Source organism: Pelophylax lessonae, assembly GCF_965119305.1.
Source record: "Pelophylax lessonae genome assembly, chromosome: 13".
Classification (NCBI taxonomy): domain Eukaryota; kingdom Metazoa; phylum Chordata; class Amphibia; order Anura; family Ranidae; genus Pelophylax; species Pelophylax lessonae.
Window position 1 is genome coordinate 189,267,220 of NC_138780.1, and position 27,963 is coordinate 189,295,182.

Below are 27,963 nucleotides of genomic sequence, written 5' to 3' on the forward strand. Positions count from 1 at the left end.
GCAAGCTGAGTTTGATTGTCGGCAGCCAATGGCGCTGCTGCTGTGTCTCAGCCAATCAGGAGGGAGAATCTCGAACGGCTGAGACACTCGTGGACATCGCTGGACAGGGACCTCAGGTAAGTGTTAGGGGGGCCGAGGGGGGCTGCTGCACACAGGTTTTTTTTATTGCAATAAGATAATACGCCTTCTGACTTAACAACTCCAAGATAAAAAGCCTTCTGTGTGTAGCAACCGCCCCAGCACCCCCTAATACTTACCTGAGTCCCTTGGCCATCCGGGACTCTCCCTTCTGATGAGCGAGAGGGGCGGGGCTGAAAGGCAGCTTCGTGTCTGAATCCACATGGAACTGGCTACATGCTCTCTCCACATGAGGCCGGGCATTGTCGTGCACCAGGAGGAACCCAGGACCCACTGCACCAGCGTAGAGCCTGACAATGGGTCCAAGGATTTTATCCCAATACCTAATGGCAGTCAGGGTGCCATTGTCTAGCCTGTAGAGGTCTGTGTGTCCCTCCATGGATTTGCCTCCCCAGACCATCACTGACCCACCACCAAACTGGCCATGCTGAGCGATGTTACAGGCAGCATAATGTTCTCCATGGCTTATCCAGACCCTTTCACGTCTGTCACATGTGGCTCAGGGTGAACCTGCACTCATCTGTGAAAAGCACAGGGTGCCAGTGGCAGACCTGCCAATTCTGGTGTTCAATGGCAAATGCCAATCGAGCTCCACGGTGCCGGGCAGTGAGCACAGGGTCCTTTAGCAGACGTCGGGCCCTCATGCCACCCCCCATGAAGTCTGTTTCTGATTGTTTGGTCAGAGACATTAACACCAGTGGCCTGCTGGAGATCATTTTGTAGGGCTCTGGCAGCGCTCATCCTGTTCCTCCTTGCACAAAGGAGCAGATACCGGTCCTGCTGATGGGTTAAGGACCTTCTACAGCCCTGTCCAGCTCTCCTAGAGTAACTGCCTGTTTCCTGGAATCTCCTCCATGCTCTTGAGACTGTGGTGGGAGACACAGCAAACCTTCTGGTAATGACACGTATTGATGTGCCATCCTGGAGGAGTTGGACTGCCTGTGCAACCTCTATAGGGTCCAGGTATGGCCTCATCCTACCAGTAGTGACACTCACCCTAGCCAAATGCAAAACTAGAGAAAAACAGTCAGAAAAGATGATTAGGGTAAAAAAAATGTGAGTGGCCTCCACCTGTAAAAACCACACTGTTTCTGAGGTCATCTCATTGTTGCCCATCTAGTGCACCTGTTGTTAATTTAATTAACACAAAAGCAGCTGAAACTAATAAACAATCCTCTCTCCTACTTAACTGACCAGACCAATATCCCAGGAGTTTATTTGACTTAATGCTTTACTCTGATTAAAAAGTGTCCCTTTCATTTTTTTTGAGCAGTGTATAAACCAGAAAAGTGAGGAGTTTATCATGTGGCAGAACATCCAAAATTGAGTCCCAATTCCCTTCAGTCAGCAGCCTGGATCCTTTCATTGGTTCATTCAGTGTTGACCTGGCTGAATACTTCTCTCATTGTGTTCCCTGTGTTTTCCTGCAGGCAGCATGGAGTCTGAAGACCCGGGCCCTGACCGAAATGGTTTACGTGGATGAGATTGATGTTGACCAGGAAGGAATTGCTGAAATGACTCTTGATGAAAATTCGATTGCACAAGTTGCACGTAAGTTGGTAACGGCCGCATGCATCCAGCAGCATCACGTACCCTGACTGTACTCTCAGTATAAATTCATACACGCTGGTGTTCTTCTACAACCACCTGAAGACCGAGCCTTTTTCTGACACTTTTTTTGTTTACAAGTAAAAATCTGTAATTTTTTGCTAGAAAATTACTTAAAACCACCCCCCCCCCCCAAAAAAAAAGTGTGTATGTGTTTATATATTGTGTGTGTGTGTGTGTGTGTGTGTGTGTGTGTGTGTGTGTGTGTATATATATATATAATATATATTGTGTGTGTGTGTGTGTGTGTGTATGTATGTGTATATATATATATATATATATATATATATATATATATATATATATATATATATATAATATTATGTATGTTTACTTATTTTACAAGTAAAAATCTGTAATTTTTTGCTAGACAATTTACTTAGAACCCATAGATAGAAACTTTTTTTTTTTTTTTTGGGGGGGGGGGCGGGGTTCTAAGTCATTTTCTAGCAAAAAATTACAGATTTTTACTTGTAAAATAAATATATATAATATACACAAGTGTACAGCTTGTATACCATGTAACTTTTGCTGTCCCCTCAAAATAACTCAACACACAGCCATTAATGTCTAAACCGCTGCCAACAAAAGTAACATAACATTTTCTTCAGTGTTGTCACATGAAAAGATATAATAAATTATTGCAAAAATGTGAGGGGTGTACTCACTTTTGTGAGATACTGTAAATATTTTAAATATATACAATGGATAAAAAAGTCTGTTTAAAATGTCAGGTTTCTGTGATGTAAAAAAAAACGAGACAAAGATAAATAATTTCAGAACTTTTTTTTTTCCACCATTTAATATGACCTATAAATTGTACAACCCATTAAAAACAACAAGCTGGAATCTTCTAAGGCGGGGGAGGGTTGTAAAAAAAAAAAACTAAAATAATGTGGTTCCATAAGTGTGTACAACCTTTTATAACTGGACATGTAGCTGTGTTCAGAATTAAGCAATCACTTTCAAACTCATGTTAAATAGGAGTCAGTACACACCTGCATCACTTAAAGTGCCTCTGGTTAACCCCAAAATAAAGTTCAGCTGTTCTAGTAGGTCTTTCCTGACATTTTCTTAGTTGCATCCTACAGCAAACACCATCGTCCACAGAGAGCTTCCAAAGCATCAGAGGGATCTCATTGTTAAAATGTATCAGTCAGGAGAAGGGTACCAAAGAATTTCCAAGGCATTCGATATACCATGGAACGCAGTGAAGACCGTCATCATCATGTGCATAGGAGATGCTCTCGCAATCTAACAGATTTGGAGTGTTTTTGCAAAGAAGAGTGGGCAAATATTACCAAATCAAGATGTGCCATGCTGATAGACTCGTACCCAAAAAGACAGAGTGCTGTAATAAAATCAAAAGGGGCTTCAATAAAGTATTAGTTTATGGGTGTGAACACTTATGCAACCATATTTAATTTATTTTTACTTACCTCCACCTAAAAGATGTTAGTTTGTTGTACAGTTTATAGGTCACATTAAAGATGGAAAAAGTTCTGAAACGATTTATCTTTGTCTTTTTTTTTTTTTTCTTTCTTTTTTTTTTACATCATTAAAATTACATTTTAACAGGGGTGTGTAGACTTTGAACTGTATGTATGTATGTATGTGTATATATATATATATATATATATATATATATATATATATAATGTGGGTACGGAAAGTATTCAGACCCCCTTAAATTTTTCACTCTTTGTTATATTGCAGCCATTTGCTAAAATCATTTAGGTTCATTCTTCTTCCTCATGAATGTACACATAGCACCCCATACTGACAGAAAAACACAGAATTGTTGACATTGTTGCAGATTTATTAAAAAAGAAAAACTAAAATATCACATGGTCCTAAGTATTCAGACCCTTTGCTGTGACACTCATATATTTAACTCAGGTGCTTTCCATTTCTTCTGATCATCCTTGAGATGGTTCTACACCTTCATTTGAGTCCAGCTGTGTTTGATTATACTGATTGGACTTGATTAGGAAAGCCACACACCTGTCTATATAAGACCTTCCAGATCACAATGCATGTCAGAGCAAATGAGAATCATGAGGTCAAAGGAACTGCCTGAAGAGCTCAGAGACAGAATTGTGGCAAGGCACAGATCTGGCCAAGGTTACAAAAAGATTTCTGCTGCACTTAAGGTTCCTAAGAGCACAGTGGCCTCCATAATCCTCAAATGGAAGACGTTTGGGACGACCAGAAACCTTCCTAGAGCTGGCCGTCCGGCCAAACTGAGCTATCGGGGGAGAAGAGCCTTGGTGAGAGAGGTAAAGAAGAACCCAAAGATCACTGTGGCTGAGCTCCAGAGATGCAGTCAGGAGATGGGAGAAAGTTGTAGAAAGTCAACCATCACTGCAGCCCTCCACCAGTCGGGGCTTTATGGCAGAGTGGCCCGACGGAAGCCTCTCCTCAGTGTAAGACACATGAAAGCCCGCATGGAGTTTGCTAAAAAACACCTGAAGGACTCCAAGATGGTGAGAAATAAGATTCTCTGGTCTGATGAGACCAAAATAGAACTTTTTGGCCTTAATTCTAAGCGGTATGTGTGGAGAAAACCAGGCACTGCTCATCACCTGTCCAATACAGTCCCAACAGTGAAGCATGGTGGTGGCAGCATCATGCTGTGGGGGTGTTTTTCAGCTGCAGGCACAGGATGACTGGTTGCAATCGAGGGAAAGATGAATGCGGCCAAGTACAGGGATATCCTGGACAAAAACCTTCTCCAGAGTGCTCTGGACCTCAGACTGGGCCGAAGGTTTACCTTCCAACAAGACAATGACCCTAAGCACACAGCTAAAATAACGAAGGAGTGGCTTCACAACAACTTCGTGACTGTTCTTGAATGGCCCAGCCAGAGCCCTGACTTAAACCCAATTGAGCATCTCTGGAGAGACCTAAAAATGGCTGTCCACCAACGTTTACCATCCAACCTGACAGAACTGGAGAGGATCTGCAAGGAGGAATGGCAGAGGATCCCCAAATCCAGGTGTGAAAGACTTGTTGCATCTTTCCCAAAAAGACTCCTGGCTGTATTAGATCAAAAGGGGGCTTCTACTAAATACTGAGCAAAGGGTCTGAATACTTAGGACCATGTGATATTTCAGTTTTTCTTTTTTAATAAATCTGCAACAATGTCAACAATTCTGTGTTTTTCTGTCAGTATGGGGTGCTATGTGTACATTCATGAGGAAGAAGAATGAACTTAAATGATTTTAGCAAATGGCTGCAATATAACAAAGAGTGAAAAATTTAAGGGGGTCTGAATACTTTCCGTACCCACTGTATATACACACACAGGCAAACCTCCCAGAAGAGTTGAATAAGTAAATTGGGGGAAAGTTCCTACGATTTTTATTTTTTTCCCCTCGTCATTTTACAGCAAATCGGAACCGATAAAGGAAAAATTCATACAAAATTTCTTGCACGACAAAGGCTTTTTTTTTTTTTTTTTTTTTTCGAATCATGTGCAGTCTTTCATTTCTGATTTTTTTCTTGTATGAAAATCGTACAAAAACAGTACACATTGAATGGAAATCGTTTGTTTTGTTCCCATACGACAGAAATTTTGGAGCTTGTCCCTTCGGAAATTTTCATTCCGAAGGTCGGAATTGGCTGTAGAAGAAAGTTGTATACAAAAATCGTACGAAAGTTCCTCGGACGAAAATGTTCGCCTAATTTTCTTAGTGTGTATGAGCCTTAAAAGAGTTGTAAAGGCAGAAAGATTTTTGTCTTAATGCATTCTTTACATTAAGATAAAAAAACCTTCTGTGTGTAGCAGCTGCCCCAGCACCCCTGATACTTACCTGAGCCTCATCTCTATGCAGCGATGTCCATGAGTCCCTTGGCCATCCGGGACTCTCCCTCCTGATTGGCTGATGGCATGGGCTCCCGCTGCTGTCAAAGTCAGTCAATCAGGAGAGAGAGGGGGCAGGGCCGAACCGCAGCTCCATGTCTGAATGGACACACGGAGCTGCAGCAAGGGGCCAGGAGCAGTGAGGAGGATTCGGGCTGTCCTGTGCAAAAGCCCACTGCACAGAGGAGGTAAGTATACATGTTTTGTTATTTAAAAAAAAAAAAACCACAAGACTTTACAATCACTTTAAGCGCCGGTTCACATTACGGCGACGCTACTTGCAGGGGCGACCTCCGAGATCACGGTGCGAGCAGCGCGCCGCGACCTCGGAGCGGCTGCCACAGACTTCATAACATTGAAGTCTATGGTGGTCGCCTCCTGGTCGCCCCAAAGAAGCTCCGGACCCTTTTTCTAGGTCGGAGCGACTTGTGTCGCTCCTATTAGAACGGGTCCGCAGCTTCCCTATGGGAGGCGACCTGTGAGGCGACCAGGTCGCCTCACAGGTCGCCCTAGTGTGAACCGGCACTAAGACAGGGATGCCATTAAAGTTCATGTGTGTGTAAAGGCAGGCGCCCCAATACTTTTGTTAACCTAGTGTGTGTGTATATGTGTATATATATATATATATATATATATATATATATATATATATATATATATATAAATATGATTTTTAGCAGAGACCCTACAGAATAAAATGTTGGGTTTTGAGATATATATAATTTTATTTATATATTTTTTTTTTTACCCACATTTTTGGGGAAAAATACGCTTTAATCAATTTTAATGCACACAAACAAAATGCTTGTGGAATGGGGAAAAAAACCACATAGTCATAGGCGATGCTCTAACTACTTGCCGACCAGCCGCCGCAATCTCTGCCCGCCACCCACAACTCCCCAGAGAGACACAACGGCAGTCTGCTGATGTAAACAAGGTAGACTGCTGTTTTGTCACAGATGAACACAGGGATCCCGTGTTCCTGCTATTTAGGAACACAGATCTCTGTGTTCATCCAGTGAGCCCATCCCCCACACAGTTAGAAAGCATTCCCTAGAGACACACCTTTTATCGCCCCTGGTGTTAACCCCTTCCCTGCCCGTGTCATTATTACAGTAACAGTGCATATTTTTAGCACTGATTACTGTAGTAATGTTAATGCCCCCCTAAAGTGTCAGGTGTCCGATCTGTGCACCACAATGTCGCAATCTCACTAAAAATTACTGCTCGCTGCCATTACTAGTAAAAAAAATTAAATCAATAAAAATGCCCTAAATCTATCCCCCAGTTTGTAGACGCGATAACTTTTGTGCAAACCATCAATTTTTATTGGCTATGTTTTATAGCAGAAAGTAATAAAATATATTGTTTTTTTCTTCAAAGTTGTCGCTTTTCTTTTGTTTATAGCGCAAATAATAAAAACCGCAGAGGTGATCAAATACCACCAAAAGAAAGCTCTATTTGTGGGGGAAAAAAGGACACCAATTTTATTTGAGTGCAGCGTCGCACGACCGCGCAAGTGTCAGTTTAAGTAACATAGTGCCATATTGTAAAACAAATGGCCTGGTCATTAAGGGGGTAAAGCCTTTCAGGCCAGAAGTGGTTAAAAGCGTTTACAGGTTAACCGTTCAGAGTTACAGAGGAGGTCTGGTGATAGAATTATTGCTCTCGCTCTAACGTTCAGTACCTCACGTGTGCTGTGATCGCCGTTTACATATACATGCAGGACCAATGCATGCTTTAGCCTTTCCACGCTAGCACAGGGGGACGGGGGTGCTTTAAACAAAAATGTTTTTTAACACTTTTACTTTTTTTTTTTTTTTTAATCACTTTTGCTGTCACGAGTAATTTAAAGATACCTTGTGAAAGCAATAGGCTGGGACAGGTACTCTTTATGGCTCTATTAGACCTCCCAGATGTTTCCTCTGCCCTTGCAAGCATCTGATCACACCAAGATAAGGGTGATCAGATACTTTTCAAATTGTAAAAACTGTGCTGTTTACATCCAGGAACCTGGAAGTGATGTAAATGTTCATCGCTTGCGGCGTCCTCTACCATAGAGATGATTGGGGACCTTCCAGTCCTCAGCATGTTCACCGCTTGCGGCTTCCTCTACCATAGAGATGATTGGGGACCTTCTGGTCCGCAGCATGTTCACCGCTTACGGCTTCCTCTACCATAGAGATGATTGGGGACCTTCCGGTTCTCAGCATGTTCATCGCTTGCGGCTTCCTCTACCATAGAGATGATTGGGGACCTTCCGGTCCTCAGCATGTTCATCGCTTGCGGCTTCCTCTACCATAGAGATGATTGGGGACCTTCCAGTCCTCAGCATGTTCATCGCTTGTGGCTTCCTCTACCATAGAGATGATTGGGGACCTTCCGGTCCTCAGCATGTTCACCGCTTGCGGCTTCCTCTACCATAGAGATGATTGGGGACCTTCCGGTCCTCAGCATGTTCACCGCCTTCGGCTTCCTCTACCATAGAGATGATTGGGGACCTTCCAGTCCTCGCATTTTCATCGCTTGCGGCTTCCTCTACCATAGAGATGTTTGGAGACCTTCCAGTCCTCAGCATGTTCACCGCTTGCGGCTTCCTCTACCATAGAGATGATTGGGGACCTTCCGGTCTTCAGCATGTTTATCACTTGCGGCTTCCTCTACCATAGAGCTGATTGGGGACCTTCCGGTCCCCAAGAGCTCTGTGGTAAGCCAGTGGAACCGCCGGCTTTCATTCCAGACTCGGCGGTGGGACAGTAGAGCCCGGAGAGGCAGTGGCAAGGTGGGGGATGGGGGGGGGGGGCATGTGATCCAGCACAGGAGAGCTGCTCTTGCGTGAGGCGGTCGGCAAGCTGTTGTAGGGGAAACCCCCAAAACTCATGGGTTTTAGTAACATTTTGACTGTTGAAGCCAGATTGAAAAATATATTTATTTTACAAACCTGTAGGTAGAAAGACATGTTTGGAGAGCACCACAATCACATTACATAGTGTTCGTTTCAAAACAATTGCTCTACCTGGCTAAGCACTTGTAATACAATTTGTATGTTTTACAAAGGGTGAGACCCATCTATCTAAAGTTTCTTTGAAGTCACATCTTGATTGAAATGTAGAATAGTTGTTCACATAGACTTGTTACTTCCAGTAGTTGTTCACATAGGCTTGTTATTAACAGTAGTTGTTCACATAGACTTGTTACTTCCAGTAGTTGTTCACATAGGCTTGTTACTTCCAGTAGTTATTCACATAGGCTTGTTATTACCAGTAATTGTTCACATAGGCTTGTTATTACCAGTAGTTGTTCACATAGGCTTGTTATTAACAGTAGTTGTTCACATAGACTTGTTACTTCCAGTAGTTGTTCACATAGGCTTGTTACTTCCAGTAGTTGTTCACATAGGCTTGTTACTTCCAGTAGTTATTCACATAGGCTTGTTATTACCAGTAATTGTTCGCATAGGCTTGTTATTACCAGTAGTTGTTCACATAGGCTTGTTACTTCCAGTAGTTGTTCACATAGGCTTGTTACTTCCAGTAGTTGTTCACATAGGCTTGTTACTTCCAGTAGTTGTTCACATAGGCTTGTTACTTCCAGTAGTTGTTCACATAGGCTTGTTACTTCCAGTAGTTGTTCACATAGGCTTGTTATTTCCAGTAGTTCACATAGGCTTGTTATTTCCAGTAGTTGTTCACATAGGCTTGTTATTTCCAGTAGTTGTTCGCATAGGCTTGTTACTTCCAGTAGTTGTTCACATAGGCTTGTTATTACCAGTAGTTGTTCACATAGGCTTGTTATTTCCAGTAGTTGTTCGCATAGGCTTGTTACTTCCAGTAGTTGTTCACATAGGCTTGTTATTACCAGTAGTTGTTCACATAGGCTTGTTATTTCCAGTAGTTGTTCGCATAGGCTTGTTACTTCCAGTAGTTGTTCACATAGGCTTGTTATTACCAGTAGTTGTTCACATAGGCTTGTTATTTCCAGTAGTTCGCATAGGCTTGTTATTTCCAGTAGTTGTTCACATAGGCTTGTTATTTCCAGTAGTTGTTCACATAGGCTTGTTACTTCCAGTAGTTGTTCGCATAGGGTTGTTACTTCCAGTAGTTGTTTAGCTGAACAGGTCTTCAAAGGCCGAGATGGCAGTCTTGCAAATGAAGAGCTGGGAAAAGGATGTTCTCATTTTGACCATCTGCTTCATTCTCAATATATTTTTATATTAAAAATATATTTTATTTATAACTAAAATGACTGTTCCCTTTTCCCTTTCACTGTTAACATGATTTCAAGCAGTTTTTCTCCTTTTTAAATCTGCAGCTTTCATTTTAATAATCCCTGGCGATCCTTCAATGAAGATCCTTGTTCAGGCACTTCCTGTTATAGGGTGACAACCCTCTGTCCTGGTCTCCCAATTGGGCAACTGCGTTGTCACACCTATCTCTGGTGGAGACTTCAAGTGCCAATACCCTAGCACATTACACAGGCATGGTCTGATGTCTGCACTTTTAGAAATGAGTTGACAACATCAACCGCTATATTTCTGTCCTACGGACTCGGTACGTTTAGTTGCAGTTTGCAGCATCAAAAAGCTGGAATTCTACTTTTTACCTGTGGGCTGCTAATATTGCTCTGCATTTATAATTTAGAGGCCGCTCAGGACGCGGATCTCTTCAGTGAACAGATTTACACAGCTGCAGTGAACAAATAAAATTAATTATTTACAGGTCCTGGGACCAGCCTCAGACAGGCAACGGCGAGGAAAATCGAGGGGCCGAGTCCAGCGGTCAGGTAAGAAGTTTTCTTGTTTCCTCCAATGCTTTCCAGTGCTCTTACAAGTGTGACTGGAACACTTTTTAGTCTTCTCATCACTAATTATTTTCCTAGAAGCATCTTTTGATAATGACAGATGCAACTATTGATTTCTTATTAACGCTGGTGGACTTTGTTTTTAGACCCATCACCCAATCCGGCAGGCCTTTGACAGGCTTTATTCGACCCGGTACGCAGTCTGGTCGCCCTGGCACCATGGAACAAGCGATCAGGACCCCCCGAACTGCAAGCACTGCTCGACCAATCACCAGTGCTTCTGGGAGGCATATCCGCCTCGGAACGGTAAACGCAATTTTTGTGTTGCGGTAATGTTGAAATGCTGCTGATGGTTCAGATACTGAATGTTGTCATGAATATTTATGTGGTTGCAAAGTTTGAAGGATAAGAATACTTTGATCGTTCCCACTTTCCTCCAGAAGATTTACCCCCCTTCATGACCAGGCCATTGTTTGCGATACAGCAATGCGTTACTTTTAACTGACAATTGCACAGTCATGCGATGCTCTACCCAAATAAAATTTGTCATTCTTTTCCTGACAAATAGAGATTTTTTTTTTGGGTGGCATTTTGATCACCTCTGCATTTTTTTTTATTTTTTGTGCTATAAACAAAAAAAAGGCCGACAATTTTGAAGAAAAAACAATATTTTTTTACTTTCTGCTATAAAACATCCAATAAAAATGTTTAAAAAAATTGAATTTCTTCATTAATTTAGGCCAATATGGATTCTGCTACATATTTTTGGTAACAAAAATCCCAGTAAGCGTATATTGATTGCTTTGCACGAAAGGTATTGCACCTACAAACTATGGTGTATATATACTGCAACTTTTTTATTTTTTTTATACTGGTAGTGGCAGCGATCAGCGACATATTGCGATATTTGAGATTGCGGCGGACAATTGGACACTGACACTTTGTGGGGACCACTGACACGAATATAGTGATCAGTGCTGAAAATATGCTCTGTCACTGTACTAATGACAATGGCTGGGAAGGGGTTAAACCTCTAGGGTGATCAAAGGGTTAACTGTGCGCCTAGCTAGTGTTTGTGTTTATGATGTGCTGTTTTTTTACTAAGGGATGTGCTAGATGTTTTATCCAGCGCGTCCCTGCTGACAGGACAGAGCTCTGTATTGTTTACATATGCAGAGCTCTGTTTTGTGTTCCTCCTCGCTGATCAGCGGGTGCTGGTGGACGTCCATTGGCCGGAACCCGCTGATCGGCTTCTGCTGTGATTAATCACAGCGGAAGTGGCGTGCCCCCTACCCAAAAAAAACCCAGTAGAGCCACTTTGCCGCTGTAAACAGTTGGTAAGTGGTTAAGCCTAATGCTACCCCTTTTTCCTCCTTGATTTTCTCATGCTGCCTGTATTGCTATTTACAGATTTTAGATCCGTAGGCAACATGGATCTGAAGTTAAAGGGATTGTAAAGGCAGAAGGTTTCATTTTTATCTTAATGCATTAAGATAAAAAAAAAACCTTCTGTCTGCAGCAGCCCCCCTCAGCCCCCCTAATGCTTACTTGAGCCCCATCTCAATCCAGCAATGTCCACGACTGTCTCAGCCGTCCAGGACTCCTTTCCTCATTGGCTAAGACACAGCAGCAGCGCTATTGGCTCCCACTGCTGTCAATCAAAGTCAGTTAGCCAATGAGGAGAGAGAGGGGGATAGGGCCAAACCGCAGCTCCATGTCTGAATGGACACAGGGAGCTGCAGCTCGGCTCAGGTGCCCCCATAGCAAGCAGCTAAGGGGACGAAGGGACCTGAGAATTTTGTGATTTTTAACTACAGGTAAGCCTATAATAAGGCTTGCCTGTAGGTACAATTAATATCTCCTAAACCTGCACGGTTTAGGAGATATTTGCGCTGCATGCAGGCAGCCGCTGACGCGAGCGGCGCATGCGCTCTGAAGGTCCGGCGGACCTTCAGAGTTCCTTGCCGGGAAGTTGCCGGAAAATCGTCGTCATCGCGGCTCCGGCAAATCACAGCGACGGAGCCGCCGAACCCGGAAGAGACGCAGAGGGATCAGGTACGCTCCCACAGCGGTGTCCGGGGGTCCGTGTCGGGGCTTCGTTCTAAGGTAAGTGTTTCATAATGAACTAGTGTGTGATGCATACTAGCTCATTATGCCTTTGTCTTGCAGGGGTTTTCCTTTGAGTATACTACCGCTTTAAGGCCAATCCTGATAGTGCTCCTATCCTATCCTTCAAATCAGCAGGCTGCTCAGTACTGCAAATGCACTGTCTTTTTTTCTGTAGGATGTAATAGTGAAGCTATCTTCCTCTGTACCTTTTTAACTACTTCAGCCCCAAGCTTACTCTGAAATTTCTCACATCAATGTAAAAATCTGTATTTTTTTTTGTTAGAAAATTACTTGAACCCCCCCCCCAAACATGATATATTTTTCTAAGCGGAGGCCCTAGAGAATAAAACTGTGGGTGTTGTGATTTTCTTATATTTTTATGTCACGCGATATTTGCGCAGCAGTTTTTTTAAATGAAAATTCTCCATAGGCGACACTTTATAAGCCTTTATAGGTAACTGGTTTAGAGTTGCACAGGAGGTCTGGTGCTAGAATTATTGTTCTTGCTATAACGTTCGCGATACCTCTACATGCATGGTGCGAACACCGTTTATATATGCGTTTACCCTTCCACAGGGGGACAGGGCGCTTTACATTTTTTTCATATGTATTTATTTAATTTTCTATATTTACAGTCTTTAATTTTTTTTCAGTCCACTTTATTGCTATCACAAGGGATGAACAACATCCCTTGTGAGGGCATGGGCCATGACCGGTACCCTTTTACTGAGACATCTGGGGTCTTTTATACCCCAGATCTCTCCTGTGCCCTTAAAAGCATCTGATAAAACCAAAATCGGTTTGGTCAGATGCTCTCACAGGCTGGTAATGGCTTGTTTACATTATTCAAAGCCTGAAGGGACAAAATACTCGTCACTTGTGTTTTTTTTAGACCATAGAGATGATCGGGGATGTTCCAGTCCTCGGGTATCTTTCTAGTAAGCTGGCGAAACAGCTGGCTTCAGTCATGGTGGAAGGTGACGAGTAGGGATCCTCCTTATGCTGCCTGTAAAAGCAATCCAGCGGCTAGTTTAGCTACTAAGATCACTTCTACATTAAAGAGCATCAACCCCTTTAACCTGGTGACCTACATGTACATGGCAGAGGCTGAAGGTGTTAAAATTACTCCTTGTCAAACCTACAGAATTTACTAATGGCAGCTGAGTATAAAATAGCAAAACATGTTCTGAATAAAAGTATTGTGTTCTGATAACATGTAAACAAGCTGAAGTGAATAAAAAAGTAAAAAAAGATTGTAGACCCTTAGCTGCTTTTGTTCTGGAGTCACCGGGATTGTCTAAGCCAGCCTTTCTTAAAGTAGTTGTAAATTTAAATGTAGAAGGTATTTATATTAATGCATTCTATGCATTAAAATAAAAAGCCTTGCGTGTGTGTGTAGCAGCCCCCCCCCCCAATACTTACCTGAGCCTTATCTCTATCCAGCGATGTCCACAAGTGCCTCAGCTGCCTGGGACTCTCTCTCTCCTTATTGGCTGAGACACAGCAGTGGCACCATTGGCTCCCACTGCTGTCAGACAAACTCAGCCATTCAGGAGTGAAAGCGGGCAGGGCCAAACGGCAAATCTGTGTCTGAATGAATACATGGAGCTGAAGCTCGGGTGCCTCCATAGCAAGCCACTTGCTGTGGGGGCACTCAACAGGAGGGAGGAGCCAGGAGTTCCAACCAGGGACCCGAGAAAAGGAGGATTGGGGCTGCCCCGTGCAAAACCAACTGCACAGAGGAGGGACGTATAACATGTTTATTTTAATAAAAAAAAAACGCAACTTTACAATTGCTTCAAAGCGATATTAAACCCAATAACCAAAATGTATTCTATTGCATCTTACCAATTCATTCTTTTTTTTTTTTTTGAAGTCCTGGTATTTTTCAACCTTCTTTAACAGACCAAGGTGTCCAGCATACGTGGCAGCTAGATGGTTTGGATAAACCATTTACCACTGGCACGGTTGCCTACAGTGCTCCACTTTTATTTATTTATGTAAAAAAATTTTCTAATGCAAAAAAAAAACTTTTGTTGTAACCGCTTAAAAAGGGTTAGCTGGAGTTAATTTAGTCAAGTCCACCTAAATCTGCTAGTGCATCTAACACTACCCCCACCCCAGATTGACACTGCTGCTGTCCAAAGGTATCTCCGTTGTTCCTCCACCCAGAGTGGACACACCCTAAGACAGAAAGTGTGTTAGTATCTGGATCACTAGGTGCAAAAAAAAAGAAGCTTTAAAAAAAAAAACAAAGCAGGCACCACATTTATGACGTATGAGGATATGACCTCCTCTCGGAAGGCGCCACAAGGTACCATGTGACCTCTGTGACCAATCACAGCAGATCATATGACCGTTGTAAACAATGAATGGCTTCCTTTCATGCCATCTGCATTGTTTACAGTTGTGTTGCTAGCTGTGATTGGTCAATGTGATCACATGATACAGACAGGACCAATCACAGCCCACCTGTACCATGTGATTTAGCTCTGGCTAATCACAACAAAACAAACAATGCATCTGTTTCATTCAGTAAAATGGTTGCTTATAGCAATGAAATTCACTGCTATAAGCAATCATAATGTGTAAAAAAATAAAAAAATAAAATAAAATCTGGATCGCTTCCCCAGAGTAGTACAGTGTTACTATGGTAACATTGTATTGCTCCGTCATTACACAATAAATGCTGAGCTATGTGAATGCTAAATGACTATACAATCAGAATATAACCATATAAAAAAAAAAAAAATTAAAAGTGCATAAATATATAAAAAAATGGTCATAGTGTGTGGGAAAAGAAAAGTATTGTTCTTCGTACTGTAACCAGTCAGTGTCCCTAAACAACGACCCACCCGTGTATGACGCTGTACTGCACTGGTGACAGTATGTAAAACAAAAAATTGTGAAAACTTTTTTTTTTTTTTTTTTTTTTTTTTTAATTTTCCAAAAAATTATGACAAACTACTTCCAAAAACTCGCCATGCCTCTTACTAAGTACCTTGGGCTGTCAATGGGGTCATTTTAGAGGATATTTGTACTGTCCTGAGACTTTTGAGATAGGCCATCAATACATCAGGATTGATCAATTTTCAGATGTGTCCCATAGTTTGTGGACTGTCTAACTTTCCTACAGTTTCATTAATATACATTGATTTGGGTTATTTTGACCAAAGAAATGTAGCACAATACAATTGCACCTAAATTTTAATATTTAAAGAACAATTATTTTTCACAAAATGTTCTTACAGAAACAAAAGAAAAAAAAAAAACACATTTAGGCCTCTTTCACACGGGCGCTCCGTATGTCCTTATATCACCCCATCCGTTTGCGGGTGATATACGGACATAATTCATGTCAATGGGATTGCGGATGACCATCTGCTGACATCCGATTTGCGTCCTTTCAGTTCTGTTCCGTTTTTTTAGAACGGAACAGAATCCTATTTTTCTCAGATCGCCTTTCAGGACAGCACCTGGAGAGAGCGCAGCTCCACCCAATCCACAGGAAACACTGCAAATAAAAACTCCTCCTCTTCCACCATGCCTCAGTCATTTGTGTTTCCTCCGCCATGGTGGAAGCATTGCAGGAGCTATGTGGAAAGGGCTGCACTCTCTCCAGGGGGAGAGAAGGATTTATTGCCCAGTTTTGTGTTTGCTGTTTCAGCTTGGAGACCATCCCAGCTCCCCTCCCTGGAGTGTCAAAGGGGGTATGCTCCGGAGCCTCTCACCTCGTTCGCTCAGGGGAGCTGAAACCCATCGGAGGATCCGGTCCGGGCGTCAGAGATCCGCGCTTCGGCTGGTCGGCGGGCGGGGAGCCGCTTTTGGCATTTGAATCTCCCGCACTTTCGGACTCTGATCCCGGGGACGCGCGGCGTCACTTCCGGTGGACGGGACTTCCGGTGGGGGCGTGGCGGCGTTTGCTCCAACCGCAGTACACGCAGGGGTCAGAGGCAGGTCACGAGGTCGGCGCTTCCGTTTCCGGTCCACAGAGGAGGACGCGGGAAGCGGTATTTAAATGGAGAGATCTGCCAGCAAGCTGCACTTTTCAACAACATGGAGGAAAAGTCTGCAGCGACGGTGGAAGCAGGCACCGCCAGCGCCGGCCAAGCTCAGGTAGGAGAGGTGCAGTGGTGCCTCTTTTTTCTTTACTGTGTGAGCTTTTATTGTGGGGTTTCTTCCTTCCTCCTTTGGAGCCTGCCCTGTAGACTGAGTAACTGTTCCCAGTCTAACAGGATATATATGCATCTGGGAGTCTTTTCTTCTGATCCTTTTTGGTGTGGGTCACGATTTTCTCCCTTGCAAGAAATCACTAGGTGGTGGTTTTCTTTTATTTGTGGTTGTTGGGCTTTCATGGTGGCTTTTTCTTTACTAGGTTAAAGCCACAGTGAAAACAAGAGCCCCAGCATCAAGGAAATGCCCTTCATGCAAGAATCCACTCAGAGATTCCTGGGTGAAGCCACTTTGTAAAACATGTATTGCTGACCTTGTGAAGGAAGAGTCTAGTCAGCAGAATAATGAATTCATATCTTCATTTAAAGAACTCACAGACACCCTGTCCTCAGTTCGTTCCCTGTTATCCAGGACGCCACAAGTTCTATCAGATTCCCAACAAACGGGTGGTACATCTTCCCAGCCGTCTACTTCTAAGTCTGCAGTGTCAAGTGATTCAGAAGATGAGGGGGAGAGTGCTCTCTGTTCCATCAGGGATTCAGAGGAGGAAGAGAAGGAAGAGGTGGCTAGTTCTTCCAGATACAAATTATCCTTGGAAGAGGTTGATGAGTTGCTGAAAGCGATTTACACCACGTTGGAAATCGCAGAAGAAAAGGTGCAAGTTTCACTTCATGACAGAATGTACCAGGGCCTTGAACAGATAAAGCGCAGGGTTTTTCCTGTTCATAAAGTCCTTACTGAATCTATTGAAAAAGAGTGGAAGGACCCAGAGAGGGCCCCTTTTTTCTCTAAATCCCTAAGAAGGAGATTTCCGTTTGAAGAGGATACGGCGCACCTATGGAACAAAAAGCCCAGAGTGGATGCTGCTTTTTCTCAGGTGTCTCGCCGCACGGATTTGGCGTTCGAAGACATGGGTGTTCTGAAAGACACCATGGATAAAAGGGCAGATTCTCTCCTTAAAAAGGCTTGGGACTCCTCTACGTCCAGCCTTAAGCCGGCCATGGCCTCCACGGTGGTAGCCAGAAATCTTGAGTGCTGGCTCGAACAACTTAAAGGGCATGTGGAGGCTGGAACAGCAAGGAAAGATCTCCTGGATTCATTTCCGCTGCTCCTAAAGGCAGTAAAATATATGGCCGATGCTTCTGCTGAGTCTATCAAAATGTCTGCCAGGTCAGCAGCCCTTGTCAACTCTGCCAGGAGGGCGGTCTGGTTGAAAACCTGGACAGGTGATTCAGCTTCTAAGATGAAACTCTGTGGTTTACCTTTTGCCGGTGACTTGCTTTTCGGGCCTGAATTGGAAGCAATTCTTGACAGAACGGCGGATAAGAAGAAGGCCTTTCCGTCAAAAAAGAAATCTCCTCCTAAGAAGAGATTTCGTTCTGTTCAACAAACCAACAGAGGTCGTGAACAAGATCAGAGATCAAGATGGACCTCCCATAAAGGCAAAGGGAAAGGTGGAGTCCTCTTTAGACCACCTGACCAGGCCAATAAAAGCAAGTGACAACAGTCTTCCAGTGGGAGGAAGGCTGTTATGGTTCCTCCCACGTTGGGAAGACGTATCCGCAAGCCCCTTTGTAAAGAATATAGTGGCTCAAGGATACAAACTGGAGTTTTCGGAGACACCTCCAAGCAGATTCCATGTTACTCCCCTTCCAAGGGATCCGGAAGAGGCTTCCTCAATGATGTCTCTTTTACAAGAGCTGATTCAACAGGAAGTGATTATCCAAGTCCCCGAGGGGCAACAAGGCCGTGGGTTTTATTCTCAGATCTTTCTAGTGAAAAAACCCTCAGGCAAGTACCGAATGATCCTAAATTTGAAAATCCTAAACAGATCAATTCGGTACAAGCACTTCAGGATGGACACCATTTATTCAGTGACCAAACTGTTGTCCCCAAACTGTTTCATGGCATCCTTGGATCTGAGGGACGCTTACCTGCACATCCCAATAAATCAGGAGTGCCAGAAATTCCTAAGGCTGGCGGTCAATCTCGGGGAATCGGTCTGGCATCTGCAGTTCAGGGCCCTCCCCTTTGGCCTCTCATCTTCTCCAAGGGTGTTTACCAAGGTAATGGCGGATGCCCTAGAGCCATTAAGGCTGAGGGGTATTTCAATTGTCCCTTACCTGGACGATCTGCTAATTTTTGCAGAGTCCAAGAGCCAGGCGTTGGTACACCTTCAGGAGACTCAGGACCACCTAGAGAGTCTGGGGTGGCTCATGAATTTGGAGAAATCCAGCTTGATTCCATCTCAGCAGATAAAATTTCTGGGATACAGAATAGATTCGGTCCTCCAGAAGGTGTTTCTACCTCAAGAAAAGATCGAGAAGACTCAGAACGCAGTTGCTCGATTACAAACCAATCATCAGGTTACTGTCAGGTCGGCCATGGCAGCTTTGGGCTTGCTCACAGCCGCTATCCCTGCAGTACAGTGGGCAAGACTGCATTCCCGTCTTCTCCAGAGAGACATTCTGCAGAGTTGGTCATACCCGGAACATCTGGAGAAATCCATCAGAATCTCCACGAAAGCAAAGAGATCTCTGTGGTGATGGAGGAATTCCAGAAGTCTGGAAGAAGGTCTGCAATGGACTTTCCAGACGAACAAACGTCTGACGACGGATGCCAGTTCGTGGGGTTGGGGAGCCCACCTGGAAGGCCGGACGATGCAAGGGACATGGTCCAAAGCAGAGTCCAGGAAATCATCCAACTGGCGGGAGTTGAAAGCCATCCTTTTGGGTCTTTTGTCCTTTCAACAGACAGTCAGAGGCCATCATGTGCAAGTTCTGTCGGACAACATGACAGCAGTGGCCTACGTGTCAAAGCAAGGAGGCACAAGAAGCAGACAGCTATCAGATCTGGCAATACAGCTACTCTCCTGGGCGGAGAAAAATCTAGCCTCTCTGACAGCGGTGCATCTGAAGGGGTCACAAAACCTTCTAGCAGATCTGCTGAGCAGGAAAAAGGTGTTGGAATCAGAATGGAGTCTGAATCAAGAAGTATTCATGCAGATCGTGGAAGTCTGGGGTCTTCCCCAAATAGATTTGTTCGCTTGTCAACAGAACACCAAAGTCCAAAGATTCTTTTCCCTACACAGGGAGAATCAGGACTGGGGCTTGGATGCTCTAGCCCATCCATGGGACTTCCGTTTGTCTTACGCGTTCCCTCCATTCCAACTGATTCCGTTGGTTCTCAAAAAGTTCAGGGAAGAAAAGACCAACTTGATTCTGATTACACCTTACTGGCCAAAGAGACCTTGGTTCGCCCTCCTGCTGAATCTTGCCTCAGAACCTCCCTGGAAGCTTCCGTACAGGAGAGATCTTTTGACACAGGGGAACCTAGTGTACCCAGAACTGGACCGCTTACAACTGACAGCGTGGTTACTGAAGAAGACATCTTGAGAGCCAGAGGCCTGTCAGAAAAAGTTATCTCCACCCTTCTCTCCAGCAGGAAGAAGGTGACTAGGGATATTTACTTGAAAGTCTGGAGAAAATACAACTTTTGGTGTTCCAGCAAAAATTTTGAATTAAAAAATTAAATTTCAGTGCTTGAGTTCCTCCATGAGGGAATGGAGAAAGGACTAGCAGCAAGTACTTTAAAGACGCAAGTAGCGGCACTTTCAGTTTTTTTCGAAAAGACTTTGTCCCAAGAGACTCTAATCATTCGTTTTTTCAAGGCATTAGCCCGCAATAGGCCAATAGCCCTTAAAGTATTTCCCAAATGGGATTTGACCATTGTGTTACAAGGTCTAACTAAGTTTCCTTTTGAACCTTTAAAAGAGGCTTCCCTGAAGAATTTAGTTTTGAAAACTATCTTTTTGATAGCAATTACCTCGGCCAGGAGGATCAGTGAGATCCAGGCCCTCTCAATTTCAGACCCTTTTTTTGACAATTTTTGCAGATCGAGTAGTCCTAAGAACGGACCCAGCCTTTCTTCCAAAGATTGCTTCATCTTTTCATAGATCACAAGAAATTGTCTTACCAACTTTCTCCTCAGCTCCTAGTAATACTCGGGAAGAATCCTTTCATACCTTGGATGTGAGGAGATGCTTACTTCAGTTCCTCCTGGTAACTAAGGAATTTAGAAAGACAAATGCATTATTTGTCATCTTCTCAGGGTCCCGTATAGGAGAAAAAGCATCAAAGAGCACTTTAGGCAAATGGCTCAGATGGGCAATTGAACAGGCTTATGTAGCTCAAGAAGAAGAACCTCCAGAAGGCATCTTGGCGCATTCTACAAGGTCTGTGGCAACCTCATGGGCTGAAAGGGCCGGTGCTTCGCCTGATCAAATCTGCAAGGCAGCTACCTGGTCCAGCTATTCAACCTTTATTAGACATTACAGGTTGGACTTGTTGTCAGCTCAGGATCAAGCCTTCGGCAGAAAAGTTCTGCAGGCAGTGGTCCCACCCTAAGTGTAAGTTACTCGCTTATCCTCTCCAGGTGCTGTCCTGAAAGGCGATCTGAGAAAACCTTAGTTACTTACCGGTGACGGTATTTCTAAGAGCCTTTCAGGACAGCAGCAGCTACCCCCCCTTGGTTTTGTTTATAATATAATTTGTAAATGTTTAACCTGTGGTAGTTTGTTTTCCAGCATGTCGGAGGCTACTCTATGACTGAGGCATGGTGGAAGAGGAGGAGTTTTTATTTGCAGTGTTTCCTGTGGATTGGGTGGAGCTGCGCTCTCTCCAGGTGCTGTCCTGAAAGGCTCTTAGAAATACCGTCACCGGTAAGTAACTAAGGTTTTCTTCCATTTAAAAAAAATGGAAAGGACGCAAAATCGGATGTCAGCGGTGTCATCCGCTGACATCCGCAATCCCATAGACATACATTATGTCCATATATCATCCGCAAATGGATGGGATGATATGCGGACATACGGACCGGATAACACAAGTGTCATCCGTGTCTGTAAAAAAAAAAAAAAAAAAAAAGTGCCGGAGCGGATCGAAATATGGTCCGCTCTGTGTAAAAGAGGCCTTAAGCCTCGTACACACGCGTCAAAATTCGGCCAGGAATTTTCGTCCGATGACCGATCTGCCGATTTTGGGCTTGTTAGTATGATGCTTCCGACAACCGACTCCGACTTTTCGGCCAAAAAAAATCCTGGTGTGCAGGCTATAAAATTTTTGTCTACCGTCAAAACACGTCCGATTTTCATGCAGTCAGTACAGATTTCGACAGGGAAAAATCTTATGAGCAAGACTGGGCATGCTCAGAGAAAGAAAGAACACATAGAAAGCAAACCAACACATGACATCACTTCTGAAGTAGAATTCTGTCGTGCGGGAAAATTAGTGTGCAGTCTAGGCACATTCCAACCAACAGACACGACTCTGGTCAAAAGACGGACGACCGGTCGGCGGAAATTCGTTACGTGTGTACTAGGCTTTAGTTTTCGAAATTGTCAGTTGTGTTTTTCATTTATTTAGCAAAAAAGTTTAAAAACTCAGTGGTGATTAAATGCCACCAAAAGAAAGCTCTATTTGTGTGAACAAAATGATAAACATTTAGATTGGGTACAGTGTTGCATGACCGCAATTGTCATTCAAAGTGTGACAGCGCTGAAAATTTGACCTGGGCAGGAAGGTGGTAAAAGTGTCTGATATTAAAGTAATACAGGGCTGGTAAGTTGCAATATATTTTATTGTTTGGTTTTTATATCGCTTTACCTTTTTTAATATGAAGGAACCCTTGAAATAACTTTCCTGCCTCAGGAAACCCCTTCAAATTTATTGTATCTACAGCTCACTGTACATTAGTGTGATGATTTGTAGGGAAAATGATTCTTGAATTTGTAGGCAGTGGGAAGAATCCCCCAGTTTAGAGATAGCCAGAGATCATTGGTGGCAGTGAGAAGCCAGAGATCATTGGTGGCAGTGAGAAGCCAGAGATCATTGGTGGCAGTGAGAAGCCAGAGATCATTGGTGGCAGTGAGAAGCCAGAGATCATTGGTGGCAGTGAGAAGCCAGAGATCATTGGTGGCAGTGAGAAGCCAGAGATCATTGGTGGCAGTGAGAAGCCAGAGATCATTGGTGGCAGTGAGAAGCCAGAGATCATTGGTGGCAGTGAGAAGCCAGAGATCATTGGTGGCAGTGAGAAGCCAGAGATCATTGGTGGCAGTGAGAAGCCAGAGATCATTGGTGGCAGTGAGAAGCCAGAGATCATTGGTGGCAGTGAGAAGCCAGAGATCATTGGTGGCAGTGAGAAGCCAGAGATCATTGGTGGCAGTGAGAAGCCAGAGATCATTGGTGGCAGCGAGAAGCCAGAGATCATTGGTGGCAGCGAGAAGCCAGAGATCATTGGTGGCAGCGAGAAGCCAGAGATCATTGGTGGCAGCGAGAAGCCAGAGATCATTGGTGGCAGCGAGAAGCCAGAGATCATTGGTGGCAGCGAGAAGCCAGAGATCATTGGTGGCAGCGAGAAGCCAGAGATCATTGGTGGCAGTGAGAAATCATCCGTGAGGCATTAGGTGCTCCTGGCTCAGGGAACTCCTAGCAATCTCGTTGAGAGAGGCTGTGTTTTTTAATATAATTTTTCTGTGTTTTTGTTTCTTCATTAGGCCTCAATGCTGACAAATCCAGATGGACCTTTTTATCATATAATTTTTCTGTTTTTTTTTTTTCCATTAGGCTTCAATGCTGACGAATCCAGATGGACCTTTTATCAATCTGTCCAGATTAAATTTGTCTAAATATGCACAGAGTCCCAACTTGGCAAAGGTTAGTCTACACAAAGGTGATTTTTGAAAAATACCAATATTTAAACCAAATATATGTCACTCCATCAAATTCTCATTACCATTAATTAAACAGAGTGTTTGGTAAGAGAGTTGACTGTTATTCTCTATCAGCCTTTTCTTCCTTACTCATAGCTAGAGACCTCTGAAAAAGAAATCTGTTTTTTAGTCTTATTCCCGTTTATTAATATTAAACAGGCAGTCTGGAGCCTCGTTGAGAAATGCTGTAAATGCTTTTTTTATTTCTTATAGCATCTTTCAAATTCTACATCAGATCACTAGCAGTTCCCTAGAGTTTCATTCTAACACTTCAGTTGTCTGTACTTTCTGCTACGCGGTTATTGAAAGTCCACGGCATCCTGGAGAGATCCGTCTAGAATTTTTTTTGTATTGTTCACTAGGGAATAGCAATCTCTGATATCGGCAGTCTGGGTATAGGAGTCTTGCTGGGTTGGCGTTCTACTTTCAAAGTTAAAAATTGCATTCGTTCAAATCAGTTCATAACTAGCAAAAGGAAGGTGCATATGGGCAGCCCACAGAACAATACAATACAAAAAAATAATTCCCAGCACAAAAAAAAAAAAAAAAAGTTTAAACGGTTTTCAGCAATTTGCATAAAAAAGCAAACTTTTGTTGCATACATTTCCAAGAAAAAAAAGATGTAAAGCCACATTGGACCAACAGGAACCATCTCCAAAGTGTGCTTGCTAACTCCAGACTAACAGAGTTCCAAACTTCGGACATAAAGTATAAAGCAATTAGAAATCGAGAGTAGGTATGCCTTGGAGGTCGCTTCTTCCTCCTTAAAGTGATATTAAAGTCTTGTAGTTTTTATTTTTTTTTGTTTAAAAATAATAAACCTGTCCTACTGTAATAGTTTTGCACAGAGTAGCCCAGATCTTCCTCTTCTCGGCTCCCTCACCGGAGCTTCTGGCTCCTCCCGCTACCAAGTGCCCCCACATCAAGCAACTTGCTATGGGGACACCCAAATGGAAAACAGGAAAGTGTAGCCGCTCAGGTGTATGCCTAAGAACCTGGTGCAGGTCGGAGCCGTAATCCGGAAGCGTGCAAAGTGTGAGAGGATTGACCGCACTCTGGTAGAAATCTTTCTCGAAATCAAAGATGTTTCCTTTATTGTTCCAATAAAATCAAGTGACAGACAGTGTACAAGCAGACAAAGGTTGACGCGTTTCATGACATTACCAGTCGCTTACTCATAACCTCACTCCAGCTTACTCATAACCTCCAGTGAGGTTATGAGTAAGCGACTGGTAATGTCGTGAAACGCGTCAACCTTTGTTTGCTTGTACACTGTCTGTCACTTGATTTTATTGGAACAATAAAGGAAACATCTTTGATTTCAAGAAATATTTCTACCAGAGTGCGGTCAATCCTCTCACACTTTGCATGGGGACACCCAAGCCGCTGCTCTGTGTGTCCATTCAGCTCCGCCCCTCTCTCCTCATTGGTTCACTGAATTTGACAGCAGTGGGAGCCAATGGCACCCGCTGCTGTGTCTCAGCCAAACAGGAGGGAGTGTCCCAGACAGCTGAGGCTCTCGTGCAACATTTAGGGGGGCTGCTGCACACAGAAGTTTTTTTTTTATTTTAATGCAAAGAATGCATTGAGATAAAAACCTTCTGCCTTTTAAACCACTTAAGTAGAGCTAAAGGCAAAACATTTTCTTTAGTGTTGGATAGAGTGGAGAGGGATTAGAACCCCTGTCCGTTCTGTCTGTGCCCCTGATAAGGGAGAGTCACCCTCTCTATTTACCCTTTCTACTATTATCATTGAAAGTAAAAGTAACCTAACAGAGGGGAATTCTTCCAATAGGGACACTAGTTCTGATGATCTAGCGGTCCCCAAGAGATTCCGTTAATTTGCTGAGATTTCCTCTTACTTCCTGTTTGGCTACAGGACAAGAAGTGAAGGGAAATCTCCCCAAAAAGACACAGATTGCGAAAAAAAATCTGACCGAGGTTGAAACCCTTCCTGGTTCTATCCAAAATGAATAAAAAGTTTTCCTATAAATCTACTTTAACCACTTCCCACCCAAGGACGTACCCGTACATCCTTGGGTTTCAGTGGTTATACCGGGATGATGTCTGCACCCAGAGGCGTAACTAGAGCCTTCAGGGCCCCGATGCAAGAAACCATGAAGGGCCCCCCCAGATCCCTGGCCGGGGCCCTTCCCTTCAAGCCCAGGGCTCTTCCCACTAATCCTGGGGCTCTTTACTCTCTTTGCATGGCCTTTTATTACGGTCCCGCAGCAGGATCCTTTCACAAGTTCTGCAGAGGGCTCCCTTCCTGCAATCTTTGGGCCTCCCCACAGTGGTGCAATGCCAGGGCCCGGTCGCAAGTGTGACTTTTGCAATCCTGGAAGTTCACCCACTGGTTTGCTACTGGGCCCCCTGGAGCATGGGGCCCGGTAGCAATCGCAACCCCTGCAACCCCTGTAGTTACGCCCCTGTCTGCACCTACCAGACCCGATCAGAGCTGAATGCCGCTTTGACCGGGTCTTGGGCGGCCGTGCAGGCTGGTTGCCCGGGTCTCCCGGTGGGACGGGAGACCCGGGCAAGCCGCGGAAGGCAGCGTCCCCTCCCGCTCCTTGTAATGACAGCCGAGCGGCTTCTCAGCCGCATGGGTTGTCATTACAAGACAGCCGACCTTCGGCTATAGACGCCAGTATCAGGGTGATGCCTCTAGCTGCAGGCATCACTCTGGTACAAGCACTTTCTGAAATATCAGTAATATCGGCCACCTATATCGGGGAAAGTGCATATCGGCTTTGCCGATAATCAGTCGATCCCTAGTCTCCAGGTGGGGGGGCAGATTGGCATTCTTTGCCCATCAGTGGAAGAAAATTAAGAAAAATGGATTTGCTCTTCGTACGGTAGCAGAAGGCTACTCGATAGTTTTCCACTCGCCCCCCTAACCAAGTATCTGGTGAGGACACTCCCCGAATTCCACAGACTAAGCAGAAGACTTTTTATCTGCTTTGGAGAATCTAATAAAACAAAAATTTGTCATGTACCGCCGGAGGAAGAAAAGACAGGAGTCTATTCGCACATAATTGCAAGGAAAAAACCATCAGGCAAGCTAAGGCTCATACTGTACCTAAAACCGCTCAACAATAAGGTACAAAAGATTCAGGATGGAATCCATCTACTCGGTCAGAAATATCCTCCCAGCAGGAGTATTTATGGCCACAGTAGATCTGCAAGATGCAAGAAGAGCCATCAAAGATACCTAAGATTTGCGATCCAAGGTCCGGCTACCACTCTACATTTCTGATACACTGCTCTACCTTTCGGCATCTCTTCTGCGCCCAGAGTTTTCTTAAAAAACCTAAGACCGCAAGGCATAGGCATGGTGCCATATCTAGACAATCTACTATTCTTTGCCGAATCAGCAGACAGATTGGATGCCAATCTACACAAGAGCATCTCCTCTTACTTGCAAGGCTTAGGATCTATTGTGAACGAAGAAAAATCTCAATTAACCTAAGCCAAAATAACCAAGATTTTCCTGATGGAGGAAAAAGTCGAAGATCAAGGAAGTGATAGAATCCCTGATAGAGACCAAGTTCATGACCATCAGACGGGGCATGGCAGGGTTGGGACTAATGACGTCCTTAATCCTGGTCATTAGCTGGGCTAGGCTCCACATGATACCTCTACAAAATCACATTCTGGCCCAATGGGATGGCAACCCATCGTTCCTAGAGGCAAATTTTTTGATTCCTCGTGCAATCAAAAGAACGCTCCAGTTGTGGCTCAGCCCGTTAGTTTACAGAACAAAGGACGCAGATGGGCACAGACCGATCTGGTGCGGATCACAATGGACGCCTGCTCTCTGGGTTGGGGAGCACATATGGTGGACTGCTGCGCACAAGGAAAATGGAACCCCCACTGGTCTCAAGCATGCTCAAACCTGAGGTAGTTAAAAGCATTCCAACCGGCGATTCAGGACAAAGACATCAGGATTTGGTCAGACAGCGCCACAAATGTGGCATACCTAAAAAGACAAGGGGGGACAAAATCGACCCATCTAATGGGGCTGACAGAAACAACACTGTCATGGGGCGAGAGAAAGCTCATAGCCATCCATCTGAAGGGAACCGACAACATGCTGGCAGACTTCTTAAGCCAAAAAATCATAAAACAGACGGAATGGTCCTTAAATCAATAAATCTTCTTGTGGATCACCCGAGTCTGGGGGGTGCCCAAAGTGGATCTGTTCATGGCAAAAATAAATACGAAGCTCCCGAAAATTTTTCCCTCTAAACCCTACAGATGGGAACATTGGGGTAGATGCGTTCAACCAAAGCTGGGTTCCCCATCTGTGTTATGCATTCTCTCCCAACTGCCCTAATACCAAAGTTGGTACAAAAAATCAAGGAAGAAAGGGCAACAGTGATACTTATTGCACCCCATTGGCCTCAGAGGCCATGGTTCAGTCACTTAAAAAACAGTATTCAGCCACATCTAACCCTTCCAGACATGCCGAACCTCCTACTTCAAGGGTCGGTCAACCACCG

At 44.0% G+C, this 27,963-nt stretch overlaps 1 protein-coding gene across 1 annotated transcript in view; it reads left to right on the forward strand.

The window, feature by feature from the left end:
- TTC8 (tetratricopeptide repeat domain 8) overlaps positions 1-27,963 on the forward strand; it is a gene marked incomplete at its 3' end in the record, with an annotated part of 99,977 nt that overhangs the window by 19,735 nt on the left and 52,279 nt on the right. The window contains exons 2-5 of the mRNA XM_082242796.1: positions 1,569-1,689; positions 10,330-10,393; positions 10,558-10,717; positions 23,317-23,406. Coding sequence (XP_082098922.1) covers positions 1,569-1,689; positions 10,330-10,393; positions 10,558-10,717; positions 23,317-23,406 — 435 coding nt within the window. The remainder of the gene's footprint in view (positions 1-1,568; positions 1,690-10,329; positions 10,394-10,557; positions 10,718-23,316; positions 23,407-27,963) is intronic.